This window comes from Homarus americanus, unplaced genomic scaffold (genome assembly GCF_018991925.1).
Source record: "Homarus americanus isolate GMGI-L3 unplaced genomic scaffold, GMGI_Hamer_2.0 scaffold45698, whole genome shotgun sequence".
Classification (NCBI taxonomy): domain Eukaryota; kingdom Metazoa; phylum Arthropoda; class Malacostraca; order Decapoda; family Nephropidae; genus Homarus; species Homarus americanus.
Window position 1 is genome coordinate 2,947,501 of NW_024735554.1, and position 14,530 is coordinate 2,962,030.

A 14,530-nucleotide genomic window follows, 5' to 3' on the forward strand; every position below is an offset into this window, starting at 1 on the left:
AACTTTCTCCGCCTTTGTATTCGTATGTTAATTACGTTGGGGGGGGGGTTAATGGTGGGGGGATGAGTGTAGTGGTGTTTCCTTATTATTATACTTAACAATATTATAAATCTTTGGCTAATAATAGGGACGGAAAGATAAATACTTTTTGGCAAATGAGTTTTTTATTATTATTTAATTTGCGGGGGTTGGGAAGTTTATGGGGGGGCGGGTGTCAGACGAGTGTTGTTTTTGGTGATCATTAACTTGTTTTACAGTATTAGCCCACAATAATAAGAAAATTTGCAGAAAAACACTATTATTGTTCATTTGAAGATCAAACAACTGAACATCACAGGTAGTTATTCTCATTCAACTCACAATAAAATAATAACCTTTCACAGTACTAAATTCCAGTTTTCACAGTTCGTTAAGAGAGGGATTGAGCTGCATGATAAAAAAAAAAAACTCTAGCTTAAAAAACAACAAAGTTTGAACATCAAAAGACTTTAAATGCTTTTTTCTCCACTTTTTAAAGTTGGCGCTTCACCCCCTTCTAATGTGGAGCACCTCAAATGACATATCCTTATACTGTACTGTACAGTATATACAAGTCATAAAAATGTTCACCCTATGTGGGTCCAACTGTTGGTAACTGCATTCACTATCTCCTCTAGTGTTGGTCTGGAGACAGTTCATATAAGGAGTCGAGTTCCACTATCTGTACTGTACTTGATTTTGGTTTATTTTATAAGAGAAGCACGTACTCTGAACTATACTATACCTTAAGTTACACAGTACACTTATCTCTATAGAATGTTCAATACCCTCTAATCCATTCTAAATAACCAGAATATAGTGCAGCTACATGTATTGCTGCCATTTAATGATTCATTCATTTGGAATAATTGAAATAGTGACTGCAATATTTATCACTATACAGTATACTGTAGTATGGTTACATTAAGGTTTTATTATGACTTTCTTAAACAATATCACACACAACAGATAGTGATATATATATATATAACACACGCACGCACGTACGCACGCACACACACACACACACAGAGTCTACTCTGTGAAGAATTTGTTTTTGAATGGGCATTTGCTAGTATTTTTCAGTCAATTGATCCACAGCAATTTGGCAATATGAGGACCTTCTCTACATCACACTGCTTAGTTAGTTTCCTGGACTTTCTGCACAAAAACCTGGAGAAACGTAAGACACCAGTGGCCGTTGCCCTTGTTGACTTCAGGAAGGCTTTTGACCTTGTTGATCACTGCACTGTTATCAACAAGGCCATTGCACTAGGGCTGCCCACCAACCTGGTCTCATGGCTCACTGATTTCCTGAGTGAGCGTCGTCAGGCAGTCAGGTACCAGGGTTCTGTCTCCACATTCCAACACCTCACCTACGGTGTTCCCCAAGGGACCAAGATGGGACCACTGTGCTTCCTAATCCTGATCAACGACATTCTATCGGACACTCCTCACAGGTGGAAGTACGTGGATGACTGCACTGTGAGGGTTACAGTGGACAACACCTCACCGGACTACTCATCGCTACAAGGCACCCTGGACAGGCTACAGGCATGGACTACGGAAAATAAGGTCACCATCAATCACACCAAAACCGTAGTCATGCACTTCAATACCGCCACCACTCCAGTGCAAGCTCCAGCAGTCACAGTGGGTGCCCATCCTCTCCAGCTGGTGCAGTCTGCCAAACTCCTGGGTGTAACTATAGACCACAAACTGGACTTGAAGGCCCATGTAAGCAACACAATCAAGGCAGCCTCGTACCGACTCTACATGCTACGACGACTCAGTTCACTTGGGGCACCCATGTCAGAGCCGAGGACTATCTACAACGCATTTATTCTCCCAAAATTAACATATGCGTCACCAGCCTGGTCGTCTTCTCTCAACTCTACCCAACAACGTCAGCTAGAGAAGGTACAGAAGAGGGCCTGCAGAATCATGCTCGGCGCAGACTACACCGGCTACAACAACACTCTCTCCGCCCTGGAAATGGGAATACCTCAGTGACCTCCACCACAATGCAATAGCAGGGTTTGGCAGTGGACTACTGCACCATCCTCATCATCGCAACCTACTGCCACTGGCAATCCCCCACCCACCTCGCGCAGTCCGCCACTACATCAAAATTCAGCCCATAAGAGCCCGCACTGATAGTTACAAGAATAGCACCATCCCATCTATTGTTAAAATAATAAACAGCTCCTGATTTATGTACAGTACAGCCCTGTAAATGTACTGAACATATGTTATTATGTCTAAATCACATGTAAGTTTGTATATTTTCATCCACCGGCTGCAACTCTATTAATAAACCGTTTATTATCATTATTATTATTAATATTATTACACACACACACACAGTCCCAACCATTGTAAAAATTATCAATAACTTGTAATCAACCAGTGGATTCACTCCCAGTCAATCTTACTTTTTGCACTGTCACTATGTTGAAATGCCCTGAAGTATGACCTTCTCCCAACCTATTTATTATATATCATATTTGTATCACTTATGTTGCTTGTATATTATTTGTAAAACAAGAGACCCATTCCCCAATTATGTAACTGTATATTTCCAGCCTTCCGGTTGTCATGCTCCTTCAGTAAACCATTAATTATTACAGTACAGTATTATTATTATTATTACACTCATACACACACACTCTCACAATCCTATTCAAAACTAAAGTGGATCAAGAATGAAATCAGCAGCTAAATGGCTTAATTGTTTGTCAATCTTGAACATCAAAAGCAAAATCCTGATTAAATTTGACTACAGTACTTAAAACTTAAAAAAAATAAAAAAATAAAAAATAAAACAACTACAGTAATGTAATATTTTAATTGTTTGTCATCTGTGCCTCATAGACTGTAAATGTCAAAAGATTTAGCTTGGATAGGTAAGATTACATAGTTTTTAATTAAAGTGGCCTTATTTACTTTTGATACAGAACTTCAATAAGGTACTGTACTGGATTTCACCCTAACTGTATCTTGATTGTGATGCAGTTCATTGGATGTTATGTATTAGAAGCCTGATCAAATATTAAAAGCAGGTACAGGTATAGTGTTGTATCACTAAGTCCACCAATGAAATTTACTGTAAGATGTCAACATAATTAGGGAAAGAAGCCAATGATCAAGACACCGCCCGGGGCCAACGTTATTCTTAATCCATCCCTAGAGGTTATATGTGCCCTAAAAATACTTCTCAACAAGACAGCAGTTACCTCTCGTGTAGCTAAAGGCACCTCTTTTTTCCTTACAAATCAAAATTACAGTAGTACAGGTGCTGTATACCACACATCAGGTAAACACCCTGTTCAAGCTCATGGCATCAACCAAGTTCTTTGTCCATATTTATTAGTCATTTACAGTTTATCAGATAAGATTCATAAAGTCTTACTGGTTTCCAAGATCTATTAAAGCTACAGTATACTTTAACCCTGAGGACATAGTTGGCAAGCAACTGACTAGGTGAGGAAACGAACTCTCACTGGTATTCTCAACAATTTATTGACCTTCAACAGTCATCCCCAATAAACACTGACAGTGGCCTACACAATATGTTACACACATCTCACGAAAAACAAAATGAAGTAAAATACAGTACTGCACCGTAGTCACTTATTCATATTTCATAGATACTTAATAATACAGATGTGGGATATCTTTTATTGAGTTAAATTGACATGTAACTATTTTTACATAAAACTAATATTGTACTGTAATCTTTGATGAAACATAAAGGTTATTAAAACAGGTTGTAAAGAGTTGTGGAAATAAGTTATTCATGCTAAATCAACATGACATTATGAAACTGAGAACTGAAGTAGTTGAATCCACATCTAATAAGTAGGTGTTAAGTAGAGGAAGTAACAGAGAAGCTCAGGTAACTTTAGCCTGGTCGTGGTGCAGCAGACAACCCTCAGTACCTCCTGATATGTGGGGGAAAACCTGAGAGGGGTCGTCCGTGTAGCTCTGCTGGCATTCTACCAGTGCCACAGTTATCCCAGAACTTGTTGTCTAAGTCTTTATCAACTGGACCATCAAATATTCAACTTTAACTTCCTGATTATGTTGTAAAGCTCAGGGAGTATAAACAATACATTTAGGTTTTACAGCAGTACACAGAACTGGTCATGTGTTTCTCTTTATTATTAATGGTGTTTATGTTTACTGTAGAAAAGGCACTGCTGTGTCTCCAGCTCCTCCCCCAGTGATATATGCCACAGTACTGTACTGTACTATAAAATCAATTAACCATGCATGACTTATTAGTCTGATCAAGATGTCATTAATGTACTACGGGGATGACACTTTTATTACTGTACTACAGTATTTCATTTGGCTACAGCCAGACGATAACATTTAACACAGAGAGACCCCCATGCAGAAGGGGTTAATGAAGGGGATCTGACAAAAAATTATATTATCAACACAAGGATTTAATTCTTGCTTTAACACAAGACCAAATCAACAAAAATGAATTATTCCAAGTTTGACGACAAATAACAATGAACCACCAAATATCTATGAAACACTCCAACTATGCCCTATACAGTATAAGTAAAGAGTACAGCAACACTTAGTTTATGCTTAGTCAACAACTACTGAATATTCAAACGAGGTGTGTAGAGCAGAGCAGAGCAGAGCAGAGCAGAGCAGAGTAGAGAAGAGTACATGATAATAGAATATATTTTATATGAATAAAAAATACTGTAACAATAAAGCATTGAAAATCCAAGTGGTCGTTGTTTACCTTAAACTTGTACATTACAGTTTCAATTTAATACAGTACAGTATCTATGTACTGTACCTATAGTATTTTCAGATATGCTTAGAACAACTCACGTTACTGACCGGTACTTAATGCACATGAACTTTGCTAATGCCTAACACACATGTGGTTGAATTTGTATGTAAACAAAGAGGACAGTAGGTTTTGTTTTGATGGTAGCAGCACTGTGGTTCAATTGGTCACTTGCCAGACAGCTTAAAATATGGAAACAATTTGCATTTTGGGGGCAATCTCCAATACCGTACTTTACTATCACAACTACAAAATTATAAAGGTAATTACAGTACATGTACAGTAAATTGAAAACAAAATACATGTACTGTATTTGGAGTGTGATCAATTGATAGTAAAGGACAAATTAATTTTATTTACTTTTTTTTGGGGGGGGGGAGGGATTTCTTTTGATAAGTTCAGACAAACACAAGACAATTTTCATCTATGACACTTGTGGTGCATTTTACCCATAACTAAGATATCGGGAGTTGAAAATCAGAAAACTACAAGTAAAGCTATTATTTCATTTGTTGCCATCAACTGAATCTTGGGATCTTTTCTTTGCAAACAAAAGTTCAGACAATTCTAAGACACTTTTCTTCTTTGACGTTTCCCTTGCAAACGACCTAGAACCGTCATATTGTATTTAATAGGTAGGGTTATATAGGTTTGGTTGATGCTACCAATCATGTAATATCTCAGTTATAGATAAAATGAAAAAAGTATCATAGAAGAAAATTTTCTTGCTACTGTCTAGAAAAAAAAAACCCACCCACTGTTTCTTGCTACCGTTTAGAATTTTCTATAATTTTCTGATTTTCAACTCCCGATATTGTACTACTGTATATCAGTTATGGGTAAAATGCACCACAAGTGTCATAGATGAAAATCTTCTTGTTTTTGTTGGAACTTATTAAAAAATAAATAAATATATATATATATATATATATATATATATATATATATATATATATATATATATATATATATATATATATATATATATATATATATATATATATATCCACATAATATTGAATTATATCTTCTACTATAAATTGACAATGGTTATGTAACCCACACCATCACCAAGTTTCAAGCACTCCAGTTACTCATACAGTATTGATAAAGTTATTACAGTTCTGTGCTTCATGTATTTCACTTATTATTGGCTAACATTCACTGTGTACACCATAAGAGTTATTAAAACATGTTTTGTACCATTTTGCGGCATTTGATTTTTTGGATTTTCTTAGGAACATATCTCAGCTACCATAATGGGAGTCTATGGGAAATGTACCTCATTGGAGTAGGTCTTAAATGTTAAATGTTTGGTCATTTAAATATTCTATAGAGACCTTACCCATGTACAGTACTACAAAGTCCCTCTACAGCACAATTAAGTATAACATATCTGAAGATGCACTGACAAAACAGATCTGCCCATAAGAAAGTCCCTGAACCTTAGAGGACCACAGTAAGCCATGTGTTCATATACAGTACTTAATGTACAGCACATCAGTGACCTGTTCCTGGGGTGACTATCTTACTCTCACTTAAGCTGTGGTCAGTGAAGCGTATCTCAAGTGACCATCTACTGTACCAAGTTGCAAAACAAGAAATAAGGGAGATATTTATATTATATCCACGAGTCTCGTCCAATGTGCGAGACTTGGCAAGGCTGCTCTGGCTGATGGCTTGTATAAATAAACCAGCCTTGATACTTTAGTGTGTTCAGATATGCTCTACTTGTACAGTATTTACTTTAAAAGGGATTGATTGTAGGAGAGTAGATGAGATGAGGGCTAAAACAGGTTCATCTTTACTCTGCTGATAACTGCAGCTAATTCTCTCAGGTTTCTCTTATGTTCCACGGTGGAATGTTCCTCTCATGTTCCATGGTGGAATGTTTCTATCATGTTCCATGGTGGAATGATCCTCCCATGTTCCACGGTGGAATGTTCCCGTCATGTTCCACGGTGGAATGTTCCCGTCATGTTCCACGGTGGAACGTTCCTGTCATGTTCCATGGTGGAATGTTCCCGTCATGTTCCACGGTGGAATGTTCCCGTCAAGTTCCACGGTGGAATGTTCCCGTCATGTTCCACGGTGGAATGTTCCTGTCATGTTCCATGGTGTAACATTCCTTTCATGTTCCATGGTGGAATGTTCCTGTCATGTTCCATGGTGGAATGTTCCTGTCATGTTCCACGGTGGAATGCAAGACTTGGAGAGTGATGTGAAAATGGAGTAGGTACTGTAGTTCTGTGACTAGTTTAAAATAAGTACAGTACAGTACAGCTTATTGTGACTATAGACATGCTTCACAAGGTACTGTACAAAGTTTCTCCGAAGATATAATCAAGATCATAAAAAAGCAGTAAATTATTTTGCTCTAATATCTGACAGGGGCTCAGGAGTGTGAATCACATACAGGTGCTCAATTCAGTAAGAGTTAACAACCCTGATTTAACGTACAGTACTTGCAATAAAGAAATAACGAAAAAAGGTCTACCTTCCACCATCAACATATTGTTTCCATCTCATATAAATAACAATAACTGTACAGTCCTGTACGAGATCCATCTTACAGTATCTATTTACGAGTACTAGGAGAATACTTTATAAGAGGTAGGACATAACTGACCCTGACACACATACACTCACAGATTTCATCCAAAATATTCATACAGTATAATTTAACTGAAAGAATAGACAACTGTATTGGTTATACACTGTAGTGCCAAGTCTTACAAGTGGATACATTATTAATATATTTCTAATAATGTACTGTACCACCAATGTACTGTTACCACCACAAAAGGTGGAAAAATATATCATAAGAAGTGCTGTATTTTACAGTACCCGGTATTGTCCTTACTATACGTAAATGTATACAATATTGTACTATTAGGGCCTAACTCTCAAATGTTCATAAAATAAATATTTCTTGGTCTCATTGTAATTTTGAATTAATTTTTGAAAGTTATTTTTGGCCTTTAACTTAATTCAGCCAGTTATGTACTACATATATATTACATCATCCATTAAGAGGAATATTTATCACATGAACCTCTGAGAATGTTTTGCTCACACTACCCACCACCTAACACGTAACTGAGATGAAGAGATTTAAAAAATATTAGTAAACATTATAAAGTATCTGCTAACATAAATCAGTGTTACCATACACCTCATACAGTGTTACCATGCACCTCATACAGTGTTACCATGCACCCCCATACAGTGTTACCATGCACCTCATACAGTGTTACCATGCACCCCCATACAGTGTTACCATGCAACCCCATACAGTGTTACCATGCACCCCCATACAGTGTTACCATGCACCCTATACACAAACAACTGCTGACAACTTACCTCTTGCCCCGTTTCTTTGTTAACCGCCAACTGCACTTTGCCGTAAGTTCCCTGACCTAACTTCCGTATAATGTCGAACCTGTCAAGTGAGATGGACAGTTGATTACATGGTCAATAAATAACTAAAGAAATTCTACAGTAACACAGATAAAATATGGCTCTCTCACACACTCACAGCACACATATTTGTTGTCATTCAATCATTTTCACAGCTACAAGAAACAAAAATACAGAAAGTAAATTCAAATAACGACATAGAACAAACAACATAATAAAACAAAATATCATAATAAACAGAGGGTTAAAATCACAATCCCCCATAAATACATAACCCTCAAGTGGACGATGTCAGGTACAGTATTGACAAGTATCCAGGAAAATGTCAAGATCTGTAGTCAATATTGGCATTCCCACAATCACTTCATCTGCAACAAAATATGCAACTCTCACCATCAATTTCACCCAATTGACCACTCAACTGGCCCGCACGGCAGCTCAATCATCCCCAATACTGATAAATTTGCGGGAAAGCAGTTACATTCAACACACATGTCGCCATATCTGACCCTCACAGAAAAATTGGCCGCCTCTATACTGCTCTTGGTCCAACACCCACCACCCAGGTCAACACTCACACCTTATATTTTCTCTTTTGACATAAAATTAAAATGGATAGTAATAATAATAGTAAAATATTATATTACTAATAGTAAATACAAAACAAATTAAAAAGGCTATAACTGTACTTCTGGACAGTACTTCTAAAGCAGGGGTTCTCAACCCGGGGGGAATTCCCCCCAGGGGGGGAATTCAGGTTTTCAGGGGAGGGGGGGAACTGATTCAGGAGCAAGAGATATGTTCGATGAGAAATCAATCACAGAATTTTGGCCCTTGATGTGCGATTCCTACCCAAAAGTGGCAGAAAGAGCTATCCGTGCATTGCTTCTGTTTGTGTCGACATATCTTTGTGAGTCAGGCTTTTCAACTCTGTTGCAAATTAAAACGAAGCAACGGAGTAGATTAGAGGTAGAAAATGACCTGCGTTGTGCCCTTTCAAGCACTCCTCCGCGTATCCCAGAATTGGCGAAGAAAAAACAATCACAGGTTTCTCATTGACTGTAATCTTCATCTGAATAAAATTAATTACAAATTTACAATATCCTGGTATTCTATTGAACTTTTTGTTTATTGCATTATGCTTCAGTTTGGTCTGTTAAGTAATTCATTATAAATATAAAAAAACTATTTTACTTTTATTCAAGTTTTATAAATCCATCAACATTTTCAATTGGCATTTAATTTGTAAAACTCCACTATAAAAATAATCCATGTAAAATTGTAAATGTATATGTACTAATATGGAAAAAATAAAGGATTTTCAGTATTATATGCATATTATTTGGAATGCACTTTTTGAGGCAGACAATCTTGGAAAGGAGGGGGGAATGACATTCTGACATATGGTGAAAGGGGTGCATGGGGCAAACAAGGTTGAGAACCACTGCCCTAAAGGAATAATAAGGATAATAGTGTACAGTACTTTCCTTGAGTATCGTAGGTACGGAAATTTATATAAAATGAAACTTGTTTATTGGCTTCTCAACATTACCAAATTGAAAAATTGAGAAATAAATATTAAAATTTGCGATATTCAACTGTTACCTAGAAGTTTGTTTCTTAGAAAATTTTTAGAGGGCTGTAGCCACGAGCCTGATCAGTTCATAATAATTCTAGTACAGCGTAATTCATTTTAGCCCACACTATTTTGTCTTGATTATACCCCGAGTACCCTACCCAAACAGAGCGGCGGACAGCACGCGGCTCCAAATAGGATGGCCATTTCCAAATTTTAAAAAATGAGGAGATTTTTTCTTTTTCTTTGCAACACCTAGTTTTTAACCTAAATTAAGTATGTTTAATGAGGAGTTGAAAATATATAAAAAGTTTTATAAAATATACAAAATATACTTAGAAGAATTGTTGATTTGTCAAATATCACTATAATGTGATGAATGCTATTTTGTGGTAATTTTTCTAAAAAAAAAAAATGTTGAAGCGCACTGTATATATTACATACATGCATTTATACAGTACAGTTAACCCTCACTTTATGCGGTCCCGCATTCCGCGTTTCCACGTTTACGCGGTGCCCTGCCGGAACCCAGGATGCTCACATTCCGCGGTGCGTGTACCACTTTACGCGGAGAGCGGCTGGCGAGCCGCGCCATTTTTGGATCCAAACCTCCCGCCATCCGCCATGTTGTGTAAGCTGCACGAACATGGTGCGCACAAGGTCGCCCAGTCATCAAAACATTACCAGTTCTTCACCCGCCACCCACCACAGCCGGCCCAAGTCAGTGATAGTGATAATTATGGTGAGGATATGGACTTATATGGACTTTGGGGAGTTTGACAAAGAGGCCCTGCAAGCCTCTGTGGTGGATAGTGATACAATTGATACAAGTGACACAGGTGAGGGCCAATAATCTGCCCTCTGCCTCGGAACCAACCGCCCATCCCCGTGTGCCCAGCCATTTTTTCTACTAATGTAAGTGTTAAAAAACCTAATATTATTGATATTTCTCTTAATTATTAATTGTGTGTGCATACCATCATAAAGTTAAGATAATATTTTTACTACAACATAGTTGTGTGTCGTCAAAAAGTGGAGTTTGGGGATCGGCCCGGACTCCATTTCAATTAATCCCATATGTTATGTTATTCACTTTACGCGTTTCTCACTTTACGCGGGACCCTCCGGGTTACATTAACCGCGTAAAGTGAGGGTTAACTGTATACATAAAGAACTGAAAGAAATTAATATTAATTTTTACTCGTGCTGAAACAGCATATGCTAACCAAATTGAAGCAAGAACAAAAAAGTTTACCATTCTGCACTGCGACCTTTGGCAAACTACCGGTAACCATCTCGGACGTGTTGAAGGCGTTGACAACTTGATTACGTATAGTGCGTTTTTACTCAGCTGAGAAAAGATTGGCTGTTGCAAACCTTTCCGATTTTGACCTGAAGTAATGATGTTTTCTAAACGAGTTCATTCATAATCGTTGGGATAACCGTTACTAACGAGAAATACTTAGCTAAATTATATAAAGATACATACATTCATTATTTCAAACATAAGCACGTAGGAAGTTTATCAGAAGTATTATCCATGAATTAACTGTTAAACTCTGGTAGCAAATTCACGCTTTCGGCAGTTGCATTTAATATATACTTATTTTTACCCACAATAAGGCATACTAAGACAAATTACATATCAGTAATACTACATTATGCAAAAACAACATTTTAAAAGATCAGAATCACATTGAAATATTACACGACCGTTAGCGAAAGCGGGAAAAATATGAAGTTGTTGGCAGTCATATTCCCCGCCTCTGCTGACGGGAAGGTGTAATATTTTAGTTACTGAATACGTTCATGCACTTGAAATAAATGCTTGATTAAAAACGGGAAATTGCCAAGAAAGACAAATCTTAAGCAGTCATCCACTCAAGTTAGACCTTCAGATCGCCACAGTAGAGTCGTGAGCTGCGGTGTTCCATTGCGGCGTCCAAAATAAATGGTAGCCTAGCCTAATTACAGGACCTCCGTGTATAATCTACTCTAAGAGGATGCACTCGAACCTGCTGGACATGTTATCTCATATGTGATCATTATTGTCTCGTTATGAAGATTTTGACTGTTCAATAAAACTAATTAAGTGGATCTTCACCCCATGAGGAAAATGCCATAGTACAGTACTCAGCAGGATGGCATCGTACTCAAAGGATCATAGTGGAGGTTATCCTAGTTGGGATTATTGTACTCAAGGGTTATCGGACACGAGGTTATTGTACTCGGGGGTTATCGGACACTGGGTTATTGTACTCGGAGGTTATCGGAAACTGGGTTATCGTACTCAAGGGTTATCGGACACAAGGTTATCGTACTCAAGGGTTATCATACTCGGAGGTTATCGGACACGGGGTTATCGGACAAGGGGCTACCGTACTCAAGGGTTATAGGACACGAGGTTATCGTACTCAAGGGTTATCGGACACAGGGTTATCGTACTCAGGGGGCTGATGAAGACCCCCTACACCACCCGTGGGCGACGCAGGGACTGACTGCTAACTACAGTATATCAGGTGTACGACCACAACGGTGCACCTGCTGCCTGGGTGGCCACCTCCCTCACACCTGCTGCCTGGGTGGCCACCTCCCTCACACCTGCTGCCTGGGTGGCCACCTCCCTCACACCTGCTGCCTGGGTGGCCACTTCCCTCACACCTGCTGCCTGGGTGGCCACCTCCCACACCTGCTGCCTGGGTGGCCACCTCCCTCACACCTGCTGCCTGGGCTGCCTGGGTGGCCACCTCCCTCACACCTGCTGCCTGGGTGGCCACCTCCCTCACACCTGCTGCCTGGGTGGCCACCTCCCTCACACCTGCTGCCTGGGTGGCCACCTCCCTCACACCTGCTGCCTGGGTGGCCACCTCCCTCACACCTGCTGCCTGGGTGGCCACCTCCCTCACACCTGCTGCCTGGGTGGCCACCTCCCTCACACCTGCTGCCTGGGTGGCCACCTCCCTGCACACCTGCTGCCTGGGTGGCCACCTCCCCACACACCTCACACCTGCTGCCTGGGTGGCCACCTCCCTCTCCACACCCTGCCTGGGTGGCTCCTTCACACCTGCTGGGTGGCCACACCTGCTGCCTGGTGGCCACCTCCCTCACACCTGCTTGGCTGGGTGGCCACCTCCCTCACACCCGTTAGCTGGGTGGCCACCTCCCTCACACCCGTACACCTCACACCTGTTGGCTGGGTGGCCACCTCCCTCACACCTGTTGGCTGGGTGGCCACCTCCCTCACACCCGTTGGCTGGGAGGCCACCTCCCTCACACCTGTTGGCTGGGTGGCCACCTCCCTCACACCTGTTGGCTGGGTGGCCACCTCCCTCACACCCGTTGGCTGGGAGGCCACCTCCCTCACACCTGTTGGCTGGGTGGCCACCTCCCTCACACCCGTTGGCTGGGTGGCCACCTCCCTCACACCCGTTGGCTGGGAGGCCACCTCCCTCACACCTGTTGGCTGGGTGGCCACCTCCCTCACACCCGTTGGCTGGGTGGCCACCTCCCTCACACTCAAGACAAAACAAGGAGAACTAACTGAAGCATTTTGGATTATCAGTTAAAATTCAGTAATTTTTTTCAATTCGCAAGAGTGACAACTGTGCTGGCTGGAGTGTCAACACACTGGCAACATTGCTTCCAAAGGCCACGAAAAGTAAAAGTTGTCCCATGCCTGACGGCCTGTTAGAGGCCATGTGGATACAGCACAGTACACAAGATGACAGTGTGGCCGGCATTGCAATCTGCTGCCATCACTTCCCAACTTGACCAACATTACAGTGTGTCTATCTATCATCCATCCTAAACGATTCCACAACGTGCCACGTTATTTCACGGTAAATATATGATACAAGAGATAGCTTGAAAGTGCATCACGATGTTCACGGTTTCGCAAGATAACGAGACTTTTTTTTTCTTAAAACACTTAATAATTAATAAATATTTAATTTTGTAAAACCTCATTAGCACTCCTTTAACAGGCTCGATCACTTGATTTCACTTATTATGTACTGACGACGTCCTGTCCACGGGAGGTCTTTAGACACAGTGCAACTATCAACACGGCCGTACACACTACACCACCAATGTACAGTATATAGACGGTGCAGGCATACAATGTACAGAGACACTGTAAGTATACAAACAGTGTACAGTACATAAACAATGCAGACATACAATGGTAAACAGTTGCTCTTATTGACGTCACTACCCCAACAGACCCGCCAACCACCTTCACTGGCTAAGGTATTAAACGTAAGTCTTTTCCCTGTGATGTTGACCACCCACATGAGGATTATAATTCTCCAAGGGTAGTAAAGATGAATGCTGGTGTCACGTAAGGATGTAAGAATGTACTGTACCCAACTGATCCACTCGAGATAATGAACCCAAATATCGCACTGTGCGGGAGACATGTTTATTATAAGGAGACACTGCAAAGGACATTCGACAAATGTTAATTACGTTTATTCTGCCTCTTAAGTAGTGCCAAGTGAAGACATCTCGTTAAGGTAGTCACACAACATTATGCAGCTCCTGAGGTTTACTTGATGTGTTTTAAGCTTCACTCTCACCCACATAGTTACACCTTAACATCTTCATTTACCAGGAATGTTTCATCTTACGAACCAGTAATAAACCCAGACCCTGAACTAAAGACATAGGAGATTGTGCTGGGTGGTGTGCTGCGGCCT

The 14,530-nt window shown here is 40.2% G+C and overlaps 1 protein-coding gene across 9 annotated transcripts in view; it reads right to left on the reverse strand.

The window, feature by feature from the left end:
• The window catches only part of LOC121871386, a 107,774-nt gene that overhangs the window by 76,897 nt on the left and 16,347 nt on the right, over nucleotides 1-14,530 (reverse strand). For all 9 annotated transcript variants that reach the window (XR_006089868.1, XM_042373614.1, XM_042373620.1 and 6 more), the window contains exon 3: nucleotides 8,201-8,279. Coding sequence is in view for 8 of the 9 variants with exons in the window: in XM_042373614.1 (XP_042229548.1) it covers nucleotides 8,201-8,279 (79 nt within the window). In the remaining variant the exon portion in view is untranslated. The remainder of the gene's footprint in view (nucleotides 1-8,200; nucleotides 8,280-14,530) is intronic.